General features: G+C 47.8%; 1 protein-coding gene across 1 annotated transcript; it reads left to right on the forward strand.

The window, feature by feature from the left end:
* Window positions 1-17,360: 17,360 nt before the first annotated feature.
* LOC140219555 (FGGY carbohydrate kinase domain-containing protein-like) lies at window positions 17,361-23,624 on the forward strand. Its single transcript, XM_072289447.1, has 3 exons — window positions 17,361-17,456; window positions 19,828-19,948; window positions 23,362-23,624. Exons 1-3 carry the CDS (start codon window positions 17,361-17,363, stop codon window positions 23,622-23,624), a joined length of 480 nt encoding a protein of 159 aa, XP_072145548.1.
* The last annotated feature ends 3,930 nt before the right edge of the window (window positions 23,625-27,554 follow it).

Raw genomic sequence — 27,554 nt, forward strand, 5'->3', positions numbered from 1 at the left:
CCGTATATAATTTACACGTATATAAAGAGTATATAATTACATCAAAGCTCTTCTGAAAGAACGGACAGCCACAGTGGGGATAGGACACTTACGCTCTGAGAAATTCGACATACCGCAAAAGGGAACGCCACAAGGCTCCGTAATTTCGCCCATGCTATTCAATCTGGCGATGAGCTCACTACCCAAGCAACTGAAGCAAATAGAAGGGATTGGTCACGCAATATATGCTGACGACCTCACCATCTGGACTACGGGAGGGTCGACAGGTAAACAGCAAGACGCTCTGCAAGAAGCGGTTGACACTACGGAAAAGTACCTGGAAGCATGTGGACTGACGTGCGCACCTGAAAAATCGGAGCTCTTGGTGCTAAAAAAGCGCACAAGAGGCCGACAACCGCAGCAGATACCAGACCCGGTAGTAAATATGGGAGGCATCATGATTCCGCAGGTTACGACGCTCCGCATCCTCGGACTCCTGATTCAAAAGGACGGGGCTGGGGGAGCAGAGTTGGAACAAATTCAGAGAGCAGTGCTACAAATAACCCACCTTATCAAAAGAGTGACGAGCAAAAGCCACGGACTCAAGGAAGAAGACTGCATGAAAATGATACATGCGCTGCTCACGAGCATCGTCACGTGCGGGACCCCATACGCTGACATGAAGAACAGTCAATGAGACAAAGTAAACGCCCTGATCAGAAAATCAAACAAAATTGCCTTGGGCCTCTCCCCTTCCACGTCCACAGCGAAATTACTCAAAATGGGAGTCCACAACACGTGGGAAGAGCTCGAGGAAGCGCACAACGTCAACCATCTGGAGAGACTAAAGCTGACAAAGACGGGAAGAGCCCTGCTGGAAGATCTGGGCTACCAAGTCAAGGATGAAAGAATGAACCCACCTCAGCGTATCCCACACGAGATCAGAGACAAGCTACACATAAGTAGCATTCCCAGAAACATGCATCCCGAGTACGACAAGGAAATGAGACAGCCGAGAATACAGGCGCTCAAGCGCATGCTCGAACGCACGAACAGCAAAGAAGAAAACGTGAGATATACGGATGCAGCTGCGTACAGTACCAACGACCGATTCGCAATCAGCGTGGTCGACGAGAAGGGCGACCAACTTACAGCCACATCCATACGTGCCAAGGACGCGAGCACAGCGGAAGAGGTGGGCATAGCCCTGGCCATCGCAACGTGCAAGAAGGCCATGGTTACCGTCGTGACGGACTCGCAAGAAGCATGCAGAAGGTATATGAACGAAAGGATTGGAAAGGCAGCACTTCAGGTCTTGAACAACACCAAGATAGAAGCAGCACAAATCCTCTGGACGCCGGGACACGAGTCTCTCACGGTGAACCAGGCGGCGCACGCCGCGGCTCGATATCATGCATGCCGAGCCATCTCCGACGCGCAGAGAACACGTACCAACGACTGTGACGAGGGTGATGAACGGATATCTAAGAAGTACTCGGATATCTTGGCGCACTACAGGAAGCAGAGGCGTCGCTACCCGCCCGCTCATAAGACGATGAGTAGGGACCAAGCGGTAAGCTGGAGAAGACTACAGGCTGGAACCTACCCACACGGAACACTGCTGCAAGCCATGTGCCCCGGAATCTACGGGCGAGACTGCAAGTTCTGCCCGCCGGACACGCCCAACACCTTGCGCCATATGGTGCTTGGATGCAGGAATAATCGAGATGCACCACCATCATCATCACCACCAGGCGATAACATGCAGAAAGAGGCGGATTCAGAAGAAGAATTGGAAGACCAGTGGGAGGCTCTGCTGGTGACACAAGACCCTCACAGCCAGCTGCGGTTGGTGAACAGGGCTCGGACGGCGGCAGCGAGCCATGGCTACCAGGACTGAGGAGGCCACCCACCATTGGGCTCAAGAGGCCTGGTCTCACAATAAAGTTTATTTCTCTCTCTCTTTCTTTATTTGTTTCCATTGCTAAATATACAATGGCGGGGGAAAAGATAAAAGGTGCAATGAGGCAGCTTGAGGTGCCCTTAGCCCCCGCGTTATATGGTGGCAGTGAGTCGCACCATCAACCGTATACAGAAACGTTACATATAAATCTTAAGTACAAGAATTATTCAATCTAAGAGAATTTTCAATAGGGGAACAAGGAAATGGCAACCATGAACCATGCAGATAGTGCACACCACCACATCACATACACTTGGCAATACGTAAATAAAACGGAAAATTGTGCACAGGATGATCCATTTTAAAGGGGAAAAGAAATGATACTCGATTAATATTGGAATGGTTTGAAGAATGAATAGGATGAGGAAAAATTATGTCAAACATATAACACGCATGTGTAAATATGGATGAAAAAGAAATTACGCTTGATTCAATAATTATGAGAACGTTCGTATAAGTGACAACAGTTCTGACCGTGATGTAATAATGATTCCAATGCCGGCGTCATGGAATGCAGCAGTCTGGGTAATTTATTTTTCGTCATTTGCAAGGCATAGCTCGTTCTTGAAAGGGCTGTATGTCACTGTGGATGAACTTGCTGTTCCACAGTTAAGGCCGTGAAGAAGATATATCTAACCAACTTTTTAACCCGCCGTGGTTGCTCAGTGGCTATGGTGTTAGGCTGCTGAGCACGAGGTCGCGGGATCGAATCCCGGCCACGGCGGCCGCATTTTCATGGGGGCGAAATGCGAAAACACCCGTGTACTTAGACTTAGGTGCACGTTAAAGAAACCCAGGTGGTCTAAATCTGTGGAGTCCCCCCACTACGGCGTGCATCATAATCAGAAAGTGGTTTTGGCACGCAAAACCCCATAATTTACTAATAATCTAACCAATTTCATCGCTTGTTTTATTGCGGCATGCAAGTTCTAGGTGGCATGCCATTAAAAAAAAGGAACCAGTATTACGTCAAACATCGTGTATATTGTTGAATAGAAATATGTTATAGTTGCTGGGATCGGGTATAAATCGGGCAGTGGCAAAACTGTTAATACGATTTTTTTTGCGAGCAGCCATCGTTATCTTCCTCGGCCACCTTTCATATATGACGCGTTCCGGCACCTGTGTATCGTGCGTGACGCTGCAAGATTAGAAGAAGATGAAGGAAGAATAAAAAAGTGCTTCTTCAGCACCCACAGGTCTGACGTCTTTCACTCTCGGACTCACATCTTGTTGTAGTGGACCTAACCTCAGTCCCGATAACGTCTAGACCCGGGCATGCTTGTAAGGGTTGGAGAATGTCATAGACGAGGCGGTGAACGTGAGACCGACGACCACTGTAGAGGGCCTCACCACGCTGTAGATTAGCCCGCCGTATTTTGGCTACTGTATTCTGGAGCCTGGTTTACACAGTCGCAAGTGATCTTCGACCTTCAGCGCTTTACCTCGCAACGCCCGAGGTTCTTCCACGCTGTCTCTGCATATATACAAAGGTGCTTGAGGAGCTCCAAAATGTTGTGGATGACACCGCCCCTATGACCACTGCAAAACGACGGGGCTGCAACGCAAGTTCCTGCCTGTGCGCAGGCGCCTCCATCAGCTTCTTAACGAAGAGAAGCTTGGCGAACATCGACCGTCAGAACTTGTACGTCCTATGTGGCGGCTCTTCATTGACTGCAGCCTAGAAACAAACAGTACGCATCTTCTTGAACTGTTCCTTCAGCACCTGACGCTGAATCTGGTTATTGCCTTGGCTACCACAACAGAAAACACGTCCCTCGACATTATTTCAGAGCTGTCCGACCGCGCCGCTGACTATTCAGCGGGAGGTGCTGTGGCAACAACGACCGTTGCGCTGTCACCGCTCGAAGATCGCCAGTCTCGCCTTAACCTAATGGTAGACGAACTCACTGAGACGAATAATGTGCTACGGTCATCGCCCTATTGTTGTCATCGAGACCCCAGTAGCCATTCCCGATTTTCTTCTCGGTGCAGCTCCCGTTCTGTCCCTCGTCGCGGCTCATACTGGTGGCATCACAACACATTTGGTGCCAGTGCACGCCAGTGCCTTTCCCCTGCAAAGGAATAAAACCATGCAGTAGTAGCTGGTGGCCTAAATTGCGTACTGAACAGGAACGCGAAGGGACTAGTCCAGCGTTTGACGAAGGATGTAGACGGCTTGCTAAAGATGACGCCTCGGGTGCACGTTGTGGTATACACGGTGCCGGAGGTACTTGTATTTGACACTAACCTATGAAGAGCACCTGTGGGCACTAATGAGATTTGGAAACTGAGCCCACTGAAAAGATTAGAGTTTGTGGAAGCCAGTAGGGAGGAAAGAAGGTATGGTGGTTTTCTAAGATACGGAATCCACTTTATTCACAGGCTTGCAGGAGAAGTGGGCCGGTCACTTGCTCGTCGTCCAATTGTTTATTTAAAGCACCCCGGAGGTGATCAAGGGGCAAGGCTAATTAGTAATGAAGAAGATGCCCTAGGGGAGCCTCAAACTAGCATCACCCGGAACAATAGAAACAACTAAAAATATACGAGCTCGCAGTGCAATGGGTTGCATAAACATGCAAAGCGGCAGATATGAAGGAGTCAGAGATTGAGGAACGCATAAAGTGAAAAAATTTCGCAGTGCCGCCCGAAAGGCGAAGCACTGATTGCGATAGAAAATTAGTTGATAGCTGTACGAAGTAAGGATAGTATATTTGTTAACCGCATAAACTTGTGAGCATTAGCTTGCTAATTAAATAACAATGTTAAGATGTGTAAGCGTCGCTCAACTAGGACGTAGAAAGAAACACTCACCGAGACAGAGCTGTCTTTGTGTGTGGTTCTTTCTACGTCCTTATTCAGTCGCGCTTACGCATTCTATAATGGATTCAAACAAAGTATCCCGCCAACGTGTTTTCACTAAATTACCAAGCACGATGTCGCGCCCGCAAAGGTAAACACGAACACATCTCGCTCGATGAGCGCGATAACTCGCTGTCAAAGCGCTGGAGTGAGGAATCACGGCAGCACCAAGTGAATTTGAACCTCGCACACCTTTCGCTTCAACGCCAACAAAACGTCGCAAGCACAGCGCATACGAAGCTTCCGGCACTACACGCACTCTACAAGCATCGCAGATCGCTTTGAAGCTGAGGCCCTCCCGGCGGCGCACTTTGACCACGTCGCAGATTGCTTTCCAGATATACAAGCGCCGGCACCGCGTCCCTACGGCGTCCGCCAAAGGCGTCGACTACGGCGTCCGCGATTCGCATGGCCAATGCCATATTAGACCCCGCTGTTTTTTCCACTCTGTATGGAGCGTCGGGCGAGGAAGACATCGAGGCACCCTGGCCGCCGCGTCAGAAAAATGCCCCTGTTCCCTCGCCTGACATCGTTGCCTCGCGCAACACAGGAGAGGGCATGCATCTAGGCGGCGTTCCTTGCTCGCGTTCGCCTGCTGACCCTCCCTGAGGAACAACCTGAATCTGAGCATTTTTGGTGTTTTTCACTCTTTGTTCCATCGGCCATTTTTGGTACGATCTCGTCGTAGTCGGTCACGCCACTGACTGCGGCGGATTTTCGCGTTAATGGGCATTTATAATGCTTTCGCATGAATAATCTGCTCTGTGCTCTAATATTTTTTTTTTCCTTCTATAGACACAAATCACAAATCAGGTCATGTTAGGTGCTTAGTAAGACCGAGAGCATATATAGATCACGTCCTGTTCATATTTGGCTAGTTTTCGGCACCCACTCCCTAACTGAATGATTTGCTTTTGTAACTTGTAGCCAAATAGCACGAGTAGAGGCATCTCTATGGACGTATTCTCGGATAATCACTCTCGCCGATATTATAGCCTTCGAGTAACGCAGTGCTCCTCCATCCAATAGGCAGTGGGTGCAGGATGAGTTTGGACCGTTGGCGCCTTTATGTGGCGGCGCCACGAGTGCAATGGCATTGTGCCGTTCGGGCCGGGCTCAGCAAGTGTTGCCGCCAGCTATGTTGATTTAATGTGTTCCGTCACTTTGTTTATGATTTGCGTTGCCTAAATACCACGTGAAACCAAATCCAAACAAACATGTTGTGTTTTTGGGTGCACGAACAGTTCTGAAACATGAATGCAGCTGCTTCGGCCTTTTACTTTAATCGTCGTTTTTAATCGCGGCCTCACCAGATGAAATGGCGGAAGGACTGGATACGCGCCTCCTTTAGGTAACAGTACGTGCAGTGATTAACCATTCACACGCGATACTCGAAGGGCACGCTCGACAGCGCCTTGTGCATAGACTGTAAGTGTTGTGTACACCGAGCTGATGCATCGTGGTATAGAGTGAAAGCGAGAACCATTGTAACGCATTATGACTTAATTTTGTCCCGCGCAGATCACGACGAGCTCACCTGTGGCGCAAAAAAAAGAAATGAAAAAAAAAGCGGTGGCATCCGTGCGCTCCGAGTTTGTCTTTCAATAGATCTGACACTGCATTGCTACGATCTTGCTGTTCCAGCATTATTAAAAGAGCCGTTAAAGTGGAATAGCTCCATGTCCCGTGAGAATTAGAAGTCTTCCCCGTCGCATCTGTAAAGGCTCCGAAACTAGGGCTACGAAGGCGAACGCTCAGATTTTATCACGATGGTTGGGCGAGTTGGTTGGGATTCATAGTAAGCTTCGTTACACCGCAACACAAGACAAGGACAAAAGTTGTTTGAGACCTTCTTTCGTCCTTGTCTTGCGTTGCACTTTAACGAACCTCACAACGAAACTCAGACTGTAGTCGCCTTTTGCCGTCTTATCAGTACATCAGTCTTCCTGTTAGATAGATTCTCTTTGAAGTGCTTCCAAACTGTAGTTGCGTCCAGCAAATGATTACTTGCTGTGCATTGGTGGCGAATGCGAACGAAGTGGTGTATTCAAACTTGGAACCACAGGTGGCTGTCGTCGCGCTAAGCGTTTTGAAAGGGCTCATGACTGAAGATTGGGCTCGTATGTACGACATTAAGAAATACGAAGCTTAAAGATAAGAATAATCTTAGCGAACAGCGAGCGGGAACTTACCAACACATGTGCCATCGGCTAAGCAGCTCAAAAACCAAAAGAGAAAGTCGTACCGTCTCGCTTCTTTGTCCATAGCTTTAGTGCAGTGCTCTTCGGCGCCCGTTCCTGCGTTGAGCATCGGCGTTTCCGAGCAAACGAGCACAGCGAAGGATAAAAGAGCGAACGCGAAGGGCAGCTGGGTATCAAAGACGGCGATAGCCTAGAGAGTGCAAAGCGGGCATTGCAACGAAACCATGAGCCAGAAGGCGGAGGAGTATGGTATTGCGAAACGGTGAGAAATAAAGCGTAGTGCCACGCAAGACGGGCTCGGCAGAGATGACTGCTACGAGTTGGCTCTAAAATAGCTCGCTATCGTCTGTGTACCGATGGCAGGCGGAGACCGCGTACACCGATACAATATGTGGAAACAATGCGCTGCATGAGCGGAGGTCTGTATGCCACGGCTGCTGTCAATTGCGCCTAAGTTTCACCCACGTCCTGCCTCACGCAATGTACCGATTAGCGAGGCAGTCCCGCTACACTTCGCTTCGCTTGTAATTTCTCGCACGAGACAGATTGTCCGCGCCAACGAATAAACCGCGAAGTGAAAACACACATATATTTCGCATTAGGGCGTACCGTAATTGTCAGTGAATTTTCTGCCCCAGAAAAATGCTACAACCTGAACCGAACCAGAAGGCGGCTCAATGTCTCGCCGCGGCTTTGTAGCATTATGCTATAGTATACGAGGAAATGACTGGGCAATGAGTGCTGACTGCAGCTGCAACCCAAAATGCGGCGTTGTAGTTTAACACAGCGTCCTAAAGCCTTAGCTGCCACGAGGTGAGGATTGGAGAAACGTATAGCTCCCACTTGTTGGTCAAGGCAGAAAATAATTATTTCTAGTAGCTCAACGGAAGCTACCGCACGCACAACTGCGCCAGCTCGGGCTATGTGAGACGTCACGTATACGGGCCAGCCGTGTCACAGAACTATAATGCAGTTGAACTCCTTTAAATCGGAGTGCTTGGGTCCTCCGGAATCCTTCGGCATACCGGTCACTGCATTGTCAAGTTCCCGCAGCACACAACGCACACAAGAACAGGGACAGAATTATTCCTTCGTTTTACAAGTCATTCTATTCTAGAGACGTTCGTTACAGAGGTGCTAGAGTGTAGTTGGCGTAGGTATCAGAGATGCATGCCTACGGTTTGAATATCGCGTTGGTATGCCTGCGGCATCAGCGGTTCGATCCAATCATCTTTGCTAAGGTACAAGATATGAATTCTACTGATATTGGAGTCGAATAATAGACGCACAATCCTAAGTGTTATCGCTCGTACCCGTGCATCCACTTTGGTAAGCTTTGTAGTCTTCTGACAAATACTTTGTTATGATGTGATTATCGAGAAAATCGGAACAGTCTTCTTGAACAGCTTCGGTAGCAACGAAAGGTTCTCTATTTCTGCTACGCAAAGCCTGTAAATATCACAAATGCGATGTTGAAAGTCATCTTTAGGAAGAGAGAGAGAGAGAAAATACTTATTTGTCATGAGATTGGGCGACTTCCTCGCAGGATGGAGGGCTTAGTTCAGGGCCCCATTGCCTCGCGCCACTTCGCGTGCCCGCCGGATTAGTCATCGCTGCTCTTGCGGGTCTGAGATGGTCAGCGCAGTCAACCAGGAGGAAGGTGAAGGTGCAGAAATAGGGGAGTAGCCCGGAGGGTGTGGGCACTTCCAGATGCAATGATATACTGTGGGCTTTCCTCCACAATAAGGAGAGTATGAGGGATATTGTGTGGGGTGGAAGAGGTGAAGATAAAATAGGCAGGGAAACGAATTAGGTGGAAGCTGTCGCCACGTGACGGCATCTTCTAGATTAAGGGAATTATGTGGTGGAGGGAAGTGTCTCCTGGTATCTCTGTAATATTGTAGAGTTTCAGTGTAGTTTAGTGGTTCTGTCGGTGCATCGTCTGGGTTGGACAGCTGTTCTGCGCCCGGTTAGCGAGCTCTCGGGCTACCACATTAGCGCGTTCATTACCATGGAGAGAGGCGTGTCCAGGTTTCCAGACGATACACACCCTGTGTAACGCTGTAGGCTGTAATGATGTAAGGATGCGGTGTGTGTAGGTTGCCACCCTCGCTTGTGCTGAAGTCCTCCAGGCGGTCTGAGAATCAGTGACCACTGTGTTAGGTCCATCCGGCGCCGGTATGATTGAAGCGTGTACGATGGCTAGGGCGATAGCAGCCTCTTCCGCCGTGCCACTGTCCACAGTGTTGAGCGTGGCTGAAGCCCTCAGAATGTCTGCACTATCTAGCACGACTAGACATAGGTCACGTTTCTGTGGGTAGCGGGCCACGTCGGTGTATGTTTGATGTGCATTCGCCAAAGAGTCGAGCCAGGGCTTGTGCTCTTGCCTTTCTTCGACCTTTATGACGGTCAGGGTGCATATTCCGGGGAATTGGGGCCACGTAAATTTTGTTGCGAATACTAAGCGGAAGAAGTGTGCGATTTTGCTGTTGGGGTTTTCTTGGTGTTTGGTATCCTAGCCGGGATAGCATGTGGCACTCTTGCAATGTTCGTTGCAGACGTTGCAATTGGCTGTTAAGATGACCTTCGACTAGTTCGCAGATGGAGTTGTGCACCCCCAGTCGTAGTAGGAGCTGCGTAGACGCATGTTGGAGTACTCCCAGCGCTGCCTTTAGTGCCGTACGGAGGAGGGTGTCCATCTGGTGCACCTCAGTCTGAGTCAGATTATGATAGGAGAGGTGGTAGGTCAATCAGCTAATTATGAGGGCTTGCACAATTCGGAGTACGTCTTTTTCTTGGAGTCCTTGTCGGCGGTTTGTAATGCGCTTTATCATGTGTGTTACTTGGGTAAGTTGTTGGCGGAGCACGTGTGGGGTATGTGTGGCCTTCCCGTTGTGTTGTATGCGAAGGCCTAGTATACGTAGTCTGTCTACCCTTTGAATAACGTTGCCACTGAGATGCAGTGTGATGGCTGGTGGAATATTGACCTTGTTCCGTTTTTTTTAATACAGGCAAGAGCTCCGACTTCTCAGCTGTGCATGTCAGTCATCCGCCTGTTGCATACCCTTGAACTATATTTACGGCTTCCTGTCGTGCGTCTTGAATGGCGCCGTCTGACCCTGTGGTCACCCAGATTGTAGCATCATCGGCGTACAGGGCGTGCTGCACGTTCAGAAGTTTGTCGAGGAGCGGTGGTAGCTTTGCCATCGCCACGTTGAACAGGGTTGGTGAGAGAACCAAACCCAGGGGAGTCGCTCTGCCGGAAAGCTTTATGAAATCCGACCGAATATCACCTAGGCCGATGGTGGCTGTGGGGTCATATAGGAAGGCTCGGACATAATTATAGCTGCGTTTTCCGCATCGGGAGAATGCAAAGTTGTTTAGAATGAGGTCATGTGAGACGTTATCGAAGGCTCCTTTGAGGTCCAATGCCAGAATGGCTCTTGTTTGAGCTTAACTTGGACTACCCACAACATCCTCCTTAAGTTGTAGGAGTATGACCTGCGCAGACAGACCTGGTCGATAGCCGAATAAGGTATTGGGGAAGAATTGGTTTGCTTTCGGGGTGGGGCTGGAGGCGATATAGAACTACGTGCTCGAAGAGTTTGCCAGTACACGAAGTCAGGGAAATGGGTCTGAGATTTTGGAGGGACAGTGGTTTCCCGGGTTTCGGAATTAAGGTGATATTGGCAAGCCGGCAGCCCTGTGGAAGCGTTCCGTTTTTTCTAATTGTCGTCGTAGTATGCAGTGAGTTGCCGTATGGCCTGGTCTTCGAGGTTGCGTAGCAGTGCAGAGTGAATGCCGTCTGCTCCAGGCGCCGTGTTTCGTCTTATACCGTGTAGTCCTGCCCTCACTTCTGTCTCTGTAATATCGCCGTCCAATTGGGTTTCTTCCTCGTGTGGATAGTCTTTGTACTCCGGTCGGTGGCCTGTAGCAATGTATCTGTTTTGCAGTGTTTGGAGGAGCGCGTCATCATCCATTTATTGTTTGAGGATGATAGTGCACACTCTGTTCGTTGTGTGCGTTTTTGTGTGCGTTGAGTTAAGAAGTGCTCCGAGGAGGGACCGCGTTCTGGAATTACCTTGTGTGCCATTAGGGCGATCGCAGAGGTTGTGCCATTTGCTATTAGTGAGGCTGGTGGCGCATTCTTCAGCTTCTGCTATGATCCGCGCGATTCTTTGTTTCAGCGTAAGGTATTTATTTCAGCCTACGGCGCAGCAGAACCAAATCTCAACAGCACGACCCGCCATCTGTACAAGAGTGGACAGAACAGCTGCAAGATTTTAAAGCAGCCAATAAGCAACTTACATCAACAACGGACACAACGGATGTGGACACATATCTGCTCCATCTCTGGGATGCTCGAAGAGGCCTGAGCAAACGATAGAAGAGGCAGCGGCACATCTTTAGGAAAATCGTGCTTTTTCAGAGCCGAGAAAGATCACCGTAGACGCCGACCTTCATTTGCAAGAAAAATCGCTTTACGTGAATGTCACCGTGTAGGTGTGATGTGATACTTGCAGTGACCCATGTTGACGTCAACAAAGGTTTCCTGAAGAGCGGCAGATTCCCTGCTTCTCCCTGAGACACATAACCATTGGCCTCATGGCCTCATAGCCAGTGAAATGTAAGTTATACATTTTCGATACATCGTGGGCGAATTCTCTTGTGCCGTTTTCCCATTTGCGTGATTAGGTACATGACAATGTTACTGTGCACAACAAAATAACACGTGGAATATAAATTTTGGTGCTCCATGGCGGAGCTTGCCGCGCTGAGCTCTGTCGACGGGGTGCATTTGCTTCTCTATTTGCATAAATCTGTTATATTACCTGATACTATGAATTTGGCCTGCTTCGTATAAGTGGGCACGTTTCTCAGAAACGGACACATGAAAGTGTGTTTTCTGTAACGTCAGGCCTTAAAACCCCCAGTGCGAAATCACTGAAAGCACCGTGAGCGCAAGAGACTGCTGACGACCAGTCCTTCACAGCGGAGTTCTTTTAAATCATATACAGGCCCTCCAGAAGGCCCAGGATATGGCAATAATGTTAAACCTTACTGTCCCGACATAGCAGCCGCCTTTGTCAACCTTAGTGCTGATCTGGAGGACGTGAATAAATTTCATCATACCGTACCATACCATGGGCGCTGTCATCCCGTCGTCTGCTTCACATACCTGTGCTCCGACTTCTGCTGTTCGCCAACGCGTCGCTGGCGCGTTTCGACGGCCGCCTGGTACCTATAAGCGCCCCTGAAAGTCATACGGCCGAAAGCGATCATCCGAAAGTAAATTTGCTATTCGGTAAGCTTTAATACATGCTGTCGCATGCGACAAACCTCGTTTTCAAAGAAGTGCACTACAGAGACACTGTAGCGACGCCGATAGCGAGAGACAGGAAAACGGGCTAGGCTGCAGGACTGTCGATGACTGTCCCAACATAGCAGCCGCCTGTGTCAACCTTTGGGTTGATCTCGAGGACGTAAATAAATTCCATCATTCCATACAATACTGTGAGCGCTGTTATCCCGTCGTCTGCTTCACGTACCTGTGCTCCGACTTCTGCTGTTCGCCAACGCGTCGCTGGCGCGTTTTGGCGGCCGCCCGGTAACTATAAGCGCCCCTGAAAGTCATACGGCCGAAAGCGATCATCCGGAAGTAGATTTCCTATTCGGTAAGCTTTAATGCATGCTGTCAGAAGCGACAAACCTCGTTTTCAAAGAAGTGCACTACAGAGACACAAATGGCGCAACGATGTACGACTGTCAATGGAGCCAGCCCTTCATGATATTCGCACTCGTGCTACGTTACACAAGCTCCATTCATGGGCTGGGATCTTTACATAAATATACCTGTAATTTTCAGAAAGTAAGGTGCGTGGGCAAAAAGTCATTAAATAATATTTATGTAAAATATCCGCAGCGTATATCTTTATATGGACAATGTTCTTTGCCATTGAAAAATCCCAGTGTCCTTTTTTTATTTGGAAAGTATTCGCCACCTACTACATAGCTTGGTCGCGCGACAAGCTGCGACAGCGTCATCATCTTATCGCTAAACTATTTTAATAAACCTGGGCGTATAAGAACCGTCAACTGCAAAGGGGCCGCCAAGTTGCTACGTCCAATATTTGTGATGCTCAAATTTTGCGAAAATCATATGCGAGAGCTAGCATATACACGAGCAGGTACGACTGGACAAGGTGCCTATACCAAAGCGAAGGGGAGGGATCTGCGGGAACTTGAAAAGACACGTGGAGTTTCTATATACCAGAAAGCTTGCGTACCCTGATTTATAAGATTACGATACGCTCTAAGCAATGAAGTTTGAGTATAAGATTTCGGCCGGCTTGGGCGCGCAACTGCTCCGTCGCCGGGGTGAACCTTGCTTAGGCAGGGTTGTGTTCGCTCGTTTGTGTTCCTGGCGTGTGGTTGCAAGCGTATTTACGTGAAAGTCGAGTGTGGTGTCAGGAGAGTTACAGCATTGTGTATGCTCTAGTAAGCCAAGAACGCAATCCGCCGTAAGGTACGACGTACTCGTCGCAACACTTGATGAACACTCCTACCGCATGCCGTCAAAGTTTTATAGCAGAGCGATATTCCATAAATGTGAACAGCCGCCGGATAAATCTGTAAGCGACTACTAAACAGCGCTATGTAAGCTAGCTACGCTCTGCGACTTCGGTATTCGACCACAGATGATAGTAAGGATGGCGGTTGCGATAAGACAACGCCGAATGTAGGCCGTACTGCTGAGTCAGCGTTGATATCAACAGCTACACCAGCGCCTTCGGTGGGGACTTCGACAATTTTACAATTGAAAGAAATTCCTCCGCGATGGGTTTGTGTGAGGCCTACGTGGCGCAAGTCTCCAGCGATGGTTACTGGCGGAAGATGTCACCTGTGACAAGGTCTTTGATGCCACTGTCGGCGCAGAGCACGCTGTTCAGCGACAAGACAAGACAGTACTACCGGAATAAGCAAGGTTGCGATGAGCGGAACACACGGAAATGCTACAAAAGTTCCCCAACCAAGCCAGCTGAAATTGCGTGAGCGCTGTTGGCGCTGTAATGATTGGCACAGGCCGAATATGTGCCGCGTGTGAAAGCCGCGTTTGGCCACAGTCAAAGAAAAGCACAGATCGAGAAGGCATACAATAAAAAGAAAAAAAAAACTACGAAGATAAACTCGCAGCGCAATATTTCTGTGGAGCCACTAGAAGAACGCCCGATCTAGCAACAGCTGTCTACGCTTCATGACCGAACGCTATAAAAGGCGTGTGGACTGCCCGGAAGATTGCGGTCAGGCTGTGTGAATAGTGAATCGGTGATTTTTAGGTTGGTTCAGGCGCGGCTTGCTGTGTGGTCAGTCATAGCACATATTGCGCTACCTGGCCCACGAACTCACCCCAGCTTGAAAAGGAGGGCGTTCATCTTCGCAAATGGTCAGGAAAATCTTTGAGAGTACGCTGATCTATGTTGATGACTGAATGCCTCAAGCATTAGTCAAGCAAGTTGTCATTGCTTGTAAACCAAGGAAGTGGTTGCGACCTAGTGGGAGGCAACTTTCTTTAAAGCACTTGGAATCGCAGTGAGCGGCACACAACTGACAATCCTTAGTGTCGACCTGACACAGATGCTTCAGAAATATCATTCTGTGTTCTCTGAAGAAATCACAGGACACATAGGGAGCAGCAGTGTAACCTGTAACTGACTGAAAAATCAGAAGCCCAAGCTCTTGGAGGCACACTTTGTTCCATTTACCATATGCTCGACACTGAAGGCGCCTGCTCCTACAAGCAATCATACAATCGAGTCATTTATGGGGTGCTCGCCTTCTATGATCATTCTTTAGAAGGAAAAGCAGTGGTGGAATTCCCGCAATGCGAGTTGCTACAGAAGGACGTACCATGGCGCTCGAGCCAAGACACCAAGTAGCTTTCAGTGAATCGAAGTAACTCTTATTGAAATGAACTGTTCTCCCTGAGTATCATTAGTACAAGCCGCTATTCATTTCTTCTCATGCCTCACCCTACCATGTTGGAACAGTGTCTCCTCACGTGAACGGTCTGGGTAGGAAGGCAACGATTGCTTTCGCCTTCACCTTGCGAACCTTGGGTGCTGCAGAACCGAATTACGCTCAAGTAAATCGTGGACTGGCAATCGTGAACTCATTTTCACGCGTTCGTCGCAAGGCGGAAACTCGGATTCTTCACGGACCAATAGCCCTTTTTAGGAATAGTTGGCCCTTGGAAACCAGTGTTGTTGTCTTGGTGCATGATTCTGTGGTGTCTCAAACTTGCAACGTACGATTATGAGCATAAATATTGATCAGCGAAACGTCATCAGAATTTGGATGGTCTCAGTAGCCTGCCATTTCCAGCGTGATTTGAAAAATTGCATGCCCATGGCGACATTCAAAGTTCTTCCAGCACCACGTCGTACTTCGGAGCAATTAGCCATCTTGACTGAGAATGAAGAAGTTCTCTCCAGAGCCTACACTGCTCTTGAACAAGACACGCTAAACCACACACAGATGGAAAGGGACGACTTTGCCCCGTATCGAGGAAGATCCACACAGTTCGCCGTTCACAATGGTTGCATTGCCTTGGACCCTAGGGTTCTTGTACCAGCAGCCTCGCGAGAGCAAGCAATGGATCTTATTCATGCAGGTTATCGCGGAGAAACTGCGATGAAAGCCTGTGCACTTAGCTACTTGTGGTGGCCGAGCACTTAAACCAGACGTTCGAGCTTGAGCTGTGCCAGCGCAGAGAAGAAGATCCAGCCAAAATTCCGATTCCTCACTGGACACAGCCACCAACGTCGTTGCACACTGTGCACGTACATCTTGAAGGACCTATAGAAGGACGCCCCTTTTTTGTAGTTGTTTATGTCTTTACCAAGTGGGTGGAAGTGAAGAAATTAACCACCCGACTTCAGTAGCGCCCATTTGTGAGCTGCGATCACATTTTGCGACGTTGGAACTACCTCGAAAGGTAGTAAGCAACACGAGAACGTGAGACCAGGAGCCAACGTTTCGAGAAGTTAACTTGGCGAAACGTTCGCTAATGCTCCCCCCTTGTTCTCGGGTTGTCCATCTTCTTGAATTTCTATCTCCCGCATTGTCGCGTCTTATCTGGGCTCGCAAGGTAGTGCGAGATAACGAGCCATTGCTCATTTAGTTCTGTGATAAATCTAAGGTTTGTACAGAAAAAAGGAATGCAAGCCGTCACCTCTGCACTTCATCAGCCCGCAACCAACGGTCAAGGTGAAATATATGCTGGTGAGCTGAAGAAAGCACTAGGCCGAGAGAAAGATCACGATTCCTTAACCTTCGAGTTTCGCGATTCTTATTTCGGCTGCATACTATGGTTTATCAAACAACTGGAGCTACACCAGTTGGAGCTACGTTTGGCCGCGAACTACCGACACTCATTAATCTCCTCGTGCAGGAAGTTAGAACTGCCGACGAAAATGAATAGCTGCCCAAGAACAAGTTTTCGGGCAGATGAACTCGTATTCGTAAAGCAATTCGGAAAGAGTGCTTACTGGCGCCCGGATCTTCTCTTGAACCCTTTAGGTCGCCGATCATGGCACGTGAAGTGTGGCACAACCACCTGTAGACGAGCTCTGAATCGACTAAAGATGTACCGAGCTGATTCAACAGGCAGAAATCGAGTCAACGCCGAACCTTTCGTCGGGTATAAACTTCGACTCGCAGCTAACCCGAGCACAGATGCCTAGGGAGCAACATTAGGTCGTGGTTTCGAGGCGATCAACACGCGTTAAGCGGATGTCTAACTTTTGCAGGTGGCTTTCCTCTAAGGGGAAAGCGTTTTGTGTTTGTCTGTGTTTGTGGCGTCTGGTTGCATGCGCATTTACATGACACTCGAATGCGGTGCTAGACGGCGTGTGGGTGATGGGGTCTGCCATGGTGCTGCGGAACTGATGGCGCTTCTGATATTCGCCTGCGGATGACCACTGATACGGAAACGGAATTCAGCCGCAGTGTCATGTTTCTGGTGTGACAAAATCTAAAAAGAACTGCTGTATGATTGGGCTAGAACGGCGCAGGCTTTATACTGGCATGGCAGAAATAAAGGAGTTCTATTAACTTGAGACCCAGCTGCGCTCTACTTCACGCCTCAGTTACCCTGATTGTCATACACTTGCGAGGGCTCTTATTGCGACAGCAACTATATAGACAATCCAGGCACATTTCCATCGTCGCCGTCACCATGCGCCTCTGTATAAAATTTAAGTGCGATAACGCCGCGTTCGTACGCCGTATGCTGTGGGTGAGAGTGAAAGCTTGCGAGAGTGAACTGAGAAGGATGGTGGCTCGACTTCGCGCGCATGGGACAAAAGCGCGGAGGAAGCGCAGCGTCTTCCACCACGCACATCTACTCCGGCTGCGGCTGCATACTGCGTGGCAAGCGAAAGCGATCTGCGGTGAGTGCAGTCTAGGCGTGCCGAGGGCTGACGGCTTGTGTGCGCAGTGTTCTCGCCGCTTTGTTCGGGTTAAAACAAGGTGCAGCACCAAGGGCAATTCGCTGCTGCGCTCTTCCTGACGTCAGTGCTCAGACAGCTAGCGGCCGTGGTCGTCGAGTGAGATAGGTTCGTGTTTGCCTGTGTACACGTGACACCATGCTTCTTAGTTTAGTTAGTAAGCGAAATTAGGACGCTTGGACGGCCTATAAAACTATCCTTTCTTCCTATAGCTGTCTGATAATTTGCTATCGCAATCGATGCTTCGCCTTTAGGCAGAAAATGCACCATTTTTTTTTTTATTGCCACCACATCTCCCCGGCAAACAACTGCGTACGCTCCTGCACGCCAAAATGTCTTCAATAAAACTACTACATCCACACTACCGTGGTTTGTGCTTGTTGCCGCAGCGGCTCCTCACTGAAGGGAACCCGACGTATTGTCGCACTTATTCGGTTGACGCCGGTCTATCAGGAAGATCACACGGCCCTGCAACTCTGGTATGGAACCATCACGAGCACCACAACCTCTGCTACCACTTCACTTCACTACCAGCTTCACTACCAGCTCGTCACGAGCCACGCTGCACATGCACAGTCCCACGCGACGCTTCTCTTGGGCTGCTCTGCTTGGTTTGTACGCACAAGCCGTCCTTTGGAAAGGAAGTCTTTGGTAGTGGGGCGTCATGAATTCGTCCTGTGCTCCGGTATGCGCGCTCCCATGGCCGTTTCGGTCTCCGTGCTCCCGAGTGCCTTTGGCAAACTCGCCAGGATGCCGCTCTTACGTTAGAAACGGCGTCTTTAGTGCCCGCGAATCTCCGTATGAAAAACCATAGGAGCTTAACGTATTGCTCACGTGAACATTCCCAGAACGCTTCCGCACCTGTACTGCATGGAAGTTTGGAGAGGATTCTGATACTTGCAGTTGCAAACAAGTCCTGCGTTCAGCCCTCTACATGCACTGTTTCACGTCGCGATGACGTTCGATGTTAGCATTGAGGTAATAATTGATGGGCTTGTCATACTGTCTGGCTGAACTGCGATTTTCTTCTTCCTTCTTCCTTTGAGTTGATCAAGATACAGCGCTTCATGATTGAACACATCTGTTTCACTGCTTAAAGCCTACTAGCTATCCGGGAAGCTCTTCGTTTTCTCTGCGACGAGCCGCTATGCATATGGATTAAATTTGTTAAGCCAGCCAGCCGGCTATTTATTGCATTATTGGCTTTTGTGACGACACTCATATTTATCTTTGGACACAGCTGGATGATACGCACACAAAAAATTCCGAACAAGTAATCCCTCACTTAATACCTACGCACCGTGGGATGATCGATAATGAGCCGGTAGACGCATAAGCAAGCATAATTTTGATTATTCCTCTGAATGGTGGATGGCTTTTCTCGACTGTATACAAGTTCCCTGGAGCGCCATGTGATGTACCGCATTTGAATCGTTGAATCAAATTCCGGCCGCCTCCCGAGTGCAAGCACGAGCGAACAAGTGTGGCGCATTGCATTTGCTCTGCGTCGCGTTCACCAGGCGCTGTCGACATCCTAACCGTTGTAGTAATGGCATTCGAAATCGAAACATTGTGTTCCTAGCTGGAGCATCTGTTTCGCGTAGTCTCCCGAATACAGGAAAAGGGCCAATGGCGGTTCCTGCGATTACGGCCCCTGTAACTTCATCTTGAGTCCTTGGCATGATCAATAATCTGCAAAGCTGTGGTCTTTTCAAGACCTAGAACGTTACCCTGCACTGTAAACGCGGCAGTACAAAAAGTTCAATATGTTGGACATAGTGCGTTCCCTTCCCGTCTCCTTTTAGCAGTGCCGTTTACGAGGCCAGGGCAAACTGTAACTCGGATCGATTTCTCTCGCTTTCTTCGAAGACCTGTCTCCTGCTTTAATGGGCGAAATTTGTCCGAACATAGCTGTAAATGAATAATTTGTTTCAGCATAGTTCTTCAGAATTGAACGTTCCATCAACATTTCCTGATACCTGCTGGACGGCTTCGCTATCACATCGTTGACCATGCGAATTTGTTGTTCAAGCAGCCTCATTGTTAACTGTAACGCCTGTAGCTGAATTGAATTCAAAATTCTGGTGTTTTGCGATTTGATTATCAACCACGCCGCAGCGGACGACTCCGGAATAATTATGACCACCAGGGGATCTTTGGCGGAAGGTTATTGCACTTCGCCCCCATGCGAATGCGACCGCCGCGTCCGGCATTTCCTCCCGCGTTGTGTTATTCGCGTTCGTTATCTTTCAAAGGGCACTGTGCCCGAATAAAGGGCCAGTTTTCCTTACTTCGAAATGTGGCTCGTTTGCAGTACGGGACACGCCACGTCATAGACGCACTGGCCGGCACCGGTCACTCAGTGTCCAGCCTGCTCATGTGCGGGGGCGTGGCCAAGAATCCGCTTCACGTTGAGCTGCACGCAGACGCTACGGGTGAGTGGAAGACATGAATGCACTTGCATCATCATCATCATCATCATCATATTTTATGTTAATGAGTGCTGTTGCAAGTTGCGCAACGCGCAACTTTCAACAGCGCTCGTTCATACGCTAGTGGGAGGTGTTTGGCAAGAAAGGTGATGCTAAAGGTGACGCTAAGCGTTTAGTACATTCAACATGTTTCCAGTAGCTGTTCCGAGGAGCTAGAAATTTCCGATTTCTGTCGAATCAAGAATTACGATCCTGGATAATCCCAGTAATCTCCGAGGCATCCCAGCCACTACGACCACCTCCTGCTTAGCACGCGGTAGCCGTTTCGTTGCCTGCCCATAGCTACCGCCTCCCACTGTGGAAGGGAGGTTGGTGAGTAAAGAAAAAAAATCTTTGCACCGCGTTTTCAGTGCACGTTAAATAAACCAAACAATTCCAATGAATCGGAAGAACCCCATTACTGCGTCTATAATATTTCAGTGTGGCGCTTTGGGAAGTACGTCCGAAAAATTTAGGATCTGTTTGAATGTCCACAGAATACTGTTTCTATACTGAGTTTTTCGAACGATGCAAGCTTTGTATGTAGAAAGGTAGTCAAAGGTGCGAAATATGTGACTGTTTTATTTCGTTTGTTATGTGCCGCGCTTCTCTGCCGTCATTTAATTGAGGACTGCCTGTAGATTTCGAAAATAGGAGGCGTCAACAATTTCCTGGTTGGCTTACGAGCAACTATCTTCAAGTCAAGCTTTTTCAGTGGCTAGCAAAGTCGCCTAATCCTGCCTTTTTGCGTTAGGCAGGTACATAAACAGGCTCTCAAAGGAGGCGAATGTCGCATTTCGCTTACTTTGTTTATTTCCGACATTGAACATTGCAGAGAGAAAGCCGGGGGAGTTGATAGGAAAATATACGAGAAGACACCAGCTAGCTCCAACACAGGAGAGTGTCACAGTTACGAAACATCATGCCTTCGCATGAAAAACAAAGAGTGAAAGAAACAACATTTGCCATCATTTACGTCATGTGCAAGAATAATAAAAGGGCGTTCTGGCCTGGAAAACCACCTGCTTGCACGCGAAACGTATGTTTAGAATCTATATGTTAGATTTCAAGCCATAGTATTTGATTTGTATTAGCAATAACAAGTATAATCTTATATTAGTCACATATTTCCAGAGTGTTGTCGCCCTAAGTCAGCACGTTCATTCCACTGGCGGGCTGACGACCTGGTGATACCACTTTATATCTAGCTGATGTGGCATGAATTGAATCTACAGCCATATTTAGCAGATGTTCCCAGGCCGAACGACCCGCGACGAGCTCCTACACATTGCTGTGTAGCGCATGCCGTGCGCTACGGCGATGTTTCTATTTCTCTGTGACACTTTAGGGACATGGAGACCTTCATAAAATGAATCCACCACTCATACGCGGAACACACTGGCACTGCATTACGTGTAAGCTCGCCTCAAGAACTTCGTCCTCGAAACTTCTGCGACATTTACTACTGCACATTTTCGCCGTGGTAGTCAAACGAGCCAACGTTTAAGATATTTTCGCAAAATGCCTCATTTGCAAAACTTGTTTACAATGGTCGCATCGACGCAAATAACTTTACAAATAATTTTTTTACGCATAATTTGCGGCCGTACTTTTGTATAGTTGGCGTAGATACTTCAGCTTGTCCAAACCTGAACCGGGCCCATTGGTCCAGGACTTCAACCAATGTGCATTACTGGTGTCTGAGTATTCCCTTGTTTATCCTGTGTTAATAACATCGCCTTTATCTTCCTGTGAGCCAACTGCTTTCTTTGCAAATGTAAAAGAGACTGATCATAGCTTTCGTCTGTGTGTGTTCGTGAATTGGGTGTGCTGTTTACAGTTCTACGTCCTTTGTGTATATTATAACTTTTGCCCAACCTCTCGGTAAGCGTGCTAGGTGGATGGGCAGACAAGCATTTCCAGCTCACCATTAAAATAATCGTCTCTATTGTGTGTCATTCTAGTGTGCCTTGATGTATATTTTTACTTTACGGTGCCATGATAGGAGGAGGCAATCTGCGGGGCTTAAATCGGCACCCAAAGAGAATGAGTCATGAAAGCCTGCTATTTGAATGTTAGCGTTTGTAAAGATTAGCGAACGTATAGGATGGTATGCAGGGTTCTGTCCCTGAAGAACTTTCGCATTACCCGGAAGAAAAGTACAGATGGGCAGTACTTGGCTCTATGGACCTTGCATCACAAGGGCTACAAGCTCCATAGGTACTGCACTACGTTTGGGTTGCCTTATTGAATCCGTGGAAAGTGCAACTACTCTATCGGCCACAGCTATTGCTTTCAGCTACCAGAATAATAATGATTCCGACGTTAAAAATTATACACAAATTGTGAGGTTTGTCCGCTAATGCCTGAGCACTCTTTTGCTCGGTTGTTACTTAGCATTGGCTTTTGTTTCCTAAATTTCAGTTGCCCCACCCCAAAACTTTAAATTAGTCCACCTTAACATTTAAGTTCGTTCTCTCCCAAATTTAAAGCTGACCCACACCCAAATTTTAGTTGGCCCGCCCATACTAAAGGCTTCCCCGTGCATTTTGGAGGCAGCCGTACGCATCGCTAGTGGTAAACTGTCATGCTTTGCGCGTTGGGCATACGATTTAGCTTACGAAATTGCCAGGGTACATGCCTAAGAATGCTTACGAATTAATAAATATGCTTATTTTCTCCCTTTATTCTGCATGAAAAATTCATACCCAATACTGGTATAGCAGGATACTTGCCCTGATGAATAACATATGTTGCAGAAATCTTCAGTAGATTCAATGGGCAATCAAAAGAGCAGCAGTTGATTTGCCCATGCTTCGTGTACGCTTAACTATAGTATCACGTGTTGTGGTGACACTACGGCAGCTTCTAGACCCACATCGAATGCTAGAGGCAACTGCCAGAATGGCGGCTAAACTTCCATACTGACAATGGGCGTAGCCATCAGCGCAAGTTAACTTGTGCACGCTGTTTAGAGGTCCAAAGTAATAGAGACTCTTAGCGTGTCCACTATTCCGGCAAACGGGTGTAGTTTGGGCGGATTGCCTGATGGTCGGGGGTGTAAACGTGAGCGGCCGAGCGTGCAGCCGCCTGGTGGCGTAGAGCTCAGTTAAAGTTGCAATAGCCTACTATATTCTGTTTCACAGCTGGTGCAAATTTTCAGCAACACGATTGCGTCGCTTTCGAAAATTTACACCAGAAGCTAAGCAGAGATTAGTAATTGGCTCTGTGCTTATGTGGCTGACCTTTGCACCACCAGCTGGAACCACCAATCTGACCACTCACGTTTACGCCCCCGCTCATCCGGCAAACCGCCCCCGCTTGCCGGAATACCGAACGCACAAAAATTCTCTAACATGGCTGCCCTCTCTACGCAGGGTTGCCGGTGTTACTACCCCCAGAGACGGAGTCGATGCTGCTCGGTGGCGCCATCCTGGCGGCCAGCGCAAGTGGTCGCTACTCCAGCGTCACGGAGGCTATGCTCCGCATGGGCGGCTCGGGCAAAGTGTTGGCGCCGCGTTCGAGCGAGCGGCGGTTCCACGATGCCAAGTACGCCGCTTTCCGCGCGCTCCTCGACTGCCAACTAGGCCTCAGGGAGATCATGTCGCCCTATGGGAGACCACCGTCCTCGTGTCCTTGACCTTCATTCTCGCTCCTATTTTTACGACGTCGATGCAGCCCCCCTACCCCCCTCACTCGGCATCCAAAGGAAGAATACGAAGGCGTGGCGCCGATGGAGGCCTCCTTATCGCTCAGTCGCGAAGTCAACCAAGAAGTTCTTTTTTTCTTACTCTCTCGGACGGCGGATAGCTTCGTGATGAGCTTATTCCATCGTTATTCTACATTCCCATTTGTAAGTTGTGGACAAAAGAAACTTGAGTGCAAGCAGTGTGAAAGAGAATGCCTTATCATCATGCAGGCGCGCGCCCATCTGCTTCTCACCTTATATGGTTTGCTGTCCAAAGAGCTATACCTCAGTCTGAAAAGCGGCGTCATTTAAACGTTTCGCTCCGGAACGTGTTCATGCTAAATCTGTCACGGACGTTTGGGCCGAAGCAACCCGTGAGTGGGTCGGCGCTTAAGTCATTGTGATCAGCTTGTACTGTCATGTTAATCAGCGCAGATTGTGACACCACTATGAGAAGCTGAATTTGTTACAGAGTAACACATATGCGTACGTGCGTTGCAGCCACTACCGATTACAGTACACATGCCTAGCCTTCTTTCTGTCTCAAGCACAGATGGATTTTGATTGTCGTTAATTTTCAATTGGTCGTTTCTATTCAGTTTTTATGATATTCCTCCGTCTCGTCACATTGCGCAGCTATCTGCAACATGATGCTGCAATACGTTCACGTTTGCGAAACCGAATGAACATATTTTCCGGGATGTCATACTAATTGGATTGTCATCGGTGCTTGCTTGCAGCTGATTCTTGACTTGGGAAGCACTTTGCTGCTCAGCTGGACACTCATGAGGGGCAACCATGAATGGCATAGTGCCGCTTTCTCATAACTTTCAGGGAAAAACGGCTCTATTAGTTCTTGAGTGCTGGCGTTGCTTGACACTCATTGGCATAATGTGGTGCTCCTTGAAGAGAAGATATTTTTGACATTCATGAAACATGCGCCTAAGCAATACTTTTTCTGAAATTTATTGATAGTACAAATGCTTTTGCTTGTAAGAGCATACGGAGTGGCGGGGACGCCGTCAGTGACAACTCAGCTTAGATATATATCGCGTCAAGAAATTGCTCCTGAAAGACAAAATTTGCAAAGGGGAAACAGCTATTTCGTGCAAGTAGTGTTGTCTCTTGCAAAAGGAGGATTGGAAGATGAGGTGAGCTTTTCAGCGCAGTCAGAAGATCCGTGCACTAACCTACGTGAACTACGTAGATCAAGAAATGATATAAATTGACAATTTTCTGGCACCAAGATTATCATTAAAATGTCCGCGGTGTAATTGCTACATGAGTAAATTTTGTCACTATTTGACTTAACACCATAGCGTGCCAACCAATGCCCACCAAACTAGCGCTGGGCAATTTTAGCGACCGTGATGTTCATCATCAATCTCTGCGGCTAAGTCGTTTCGATGACGCCTGCACGAACGGAAGTTACTCTTAATTGCAAATAATGATAGCCATTTACATGCACCTGTTCAAGGAGAGTGCCCCTGAAGTGAACATACAGAGATGGTGCCAAAATAGAGCGTAGCTTCCCAATTGTTCGGCTAGCTGGAGTCATTAATTCCATGAAATCATCATATCCAGATGTGACATAAGAAAAGAAATTGAAGCGATATAATATATCACAGAAATACTAATTCTAAAAACTCTTACCTAGTTTTTTCACGCATCTTATGATGCACTTCACTCATTTTCTCAAACCTGAGAAGAAGGCTGAGGTCTCCATTTGATTTGTTGGGCTCCTCAGAGTCGTCGTCCTCCTCAGAGACAAGGACTTTCGCTGAGGATGTCCAATTTTTGAAATAAATTATACCATGTGTTTGGCGCATGATAGCCTGAGTTGCTTATGCGCCATAAAACCCAACCCAATACAATACAATACAATGTTCAATGACGATATCCGACATGCCTGACGGCAGTGTGTCGCTTATGGCTGCAATAAACCTCATTTCAGGGAAGAACCCCTCTAAATAATTAGCTATGCCAGTCGAGTTAATTTTCATACACTAATCATAATAAAAATGTTCCGTGCAAACTTGTTCTCTGCAAACTACTTCTTGTATGCGCAGAAACATTTAGCGTGCCTTAGATTAAAAGGGTTCATTACTTTGCAAACTCTGTGCACTTGGTCTTTACTTGAACACTAGAGTTAAAAGAACGAAAGAAAACAGAAAACATACACCAAGAAATAGTTTGCGCACGATTGCGATGTCGTGGTTCGTTAGTTTGGCGAAAATATTACTACTATTTACTATTTCTGTAGAGGTATACGTTTCCACAAGGGAATAAAGATGTGCATTTCTGCAGTTCTGCGGCTGCCGCCGCAGTAGGCCTGGTCTATACGTATCAAAAGGCGCTTTCATGAACTTTGGTTTCTCTAAGCGTTTACCGTCGAGGAGCCGCAGCTGCTCAGTAGCACCGAAGTGTGGGTCAATGATCCTGTCTAAACAATTTCATGGTGATATTGATCTGCTTTCTACGATAAGCAACGGGCCAACCATCTGATAAAAATAAACTGAACTATATTGTCCCGTGTTGTCTCTGCCCTTTTTTTTCTAATTATACGTGCACCACTTGATCAACTTATGGATATTTATTTATCTAGCCATTTATTTGTTAATTTATTTTGTAGTTACGCAATCCTAGTCAACCGACATTCCAGAGTGAGTATTGTATAGGAAGTGTGAAGAATTCGGCACAAAATTGTGCCTGCGAATTGAATGCAAGTAAATGTAAATGCGGATGATGAAAAAAAAATTTTCAAACCATATTATTACTAGTTACCAGTGCATCCAGTCCCAAATTTATTGGTGTCTTGAATTGTGACAATAATTTATATACCAATTACAATTTTATTCGATCCACAAATTTTTCTACAAAGCAAACATGTAAAACAATCGTGCCAATCTCATTGACAATTTCGATCCCTCGTTTACACAGCAGACACTTAGAGTTGAACTTTACAAAATATATTACATGAGATCCCGTACACCAGAAAACGCATGCGCTAATAACAAAACAATGTTGTTTTCTGTTGTATTAAAGAAGCCATAGCATACAGCAAAAGAAGGAGGTCACACGCAGTGTAGGAAAACGTCAACGCAAAGCTTTCATTGGGTGCTTGAAAAGAACGCTGCTCCTGTATAGCTCCTTTTTCCAAGCATAGATGAAATGACCAAGTTGGACAAATTTTCACAAAAGAAAAACGCCGGCGTCAAAGATCTGGTGCTCAAACATGAGAATCCCGCGTATTTTGACGTACGTGTGACGACAACAGCGTGCCGACATTTACGCGATAACGATGGCATGAAGACAATGGCGTAAAGATACCGAAATGACTACGTCAAAGTGACAACTATTAAGGACTGACGGCATCACGAGAATGAAATGACCAAGCAGTAAAGACGGCGACGGAGCGCCTGCCGCAGCATAACAGCAATGGAATGATTACCCTGCAAAGATATGGCAGCGGCATGACGACAATCAGGTGGTGACGCACATTGAAATGCTGCCCCACTCCTATCCAGCGCTTCCACTGCACACGCTGCGCTATCTAACAGTGCCGCCGTGAAGTTCACGCTTGGAGCAGGACTGATTCCGCCAAGCACCGGAGAAACAAAATGGTCTTTTTTATCATTGCAAAGCGACATATTCCCAGTCTCCCATTTCCACTTCCCAGTGGCCTGGGACGCTATAACGTAAAGCTATTCCAAACTTATCCAATTGTGCAGTCAGCCCTCCACGGTTGGTCAAAAATTCTTTCAGAGTCACCACGCACTGCGCCTATCACACGGCGTCACGAAAACTGCGAAAACATCCCACATGATAGGATATGTGTACACTGATTAAGCATGATGAGGCCGAACGAAAGAAAAATAATTT

This window comes from Dermacentor andersoni, chromosome 7 (assembly GCF_023375885.2).
Source record: "Dermacentor andersoni chromosome 7, qqDerAnde1_hic_scaffold, whole genome shotgun sequence".
Taxonomy (NCBI): Eukaryota; Metazoa; Arthropoda; class Arachnida; order Ixodida; family Ixodidae; genus Dermacentor; species Dermacentor andersoni.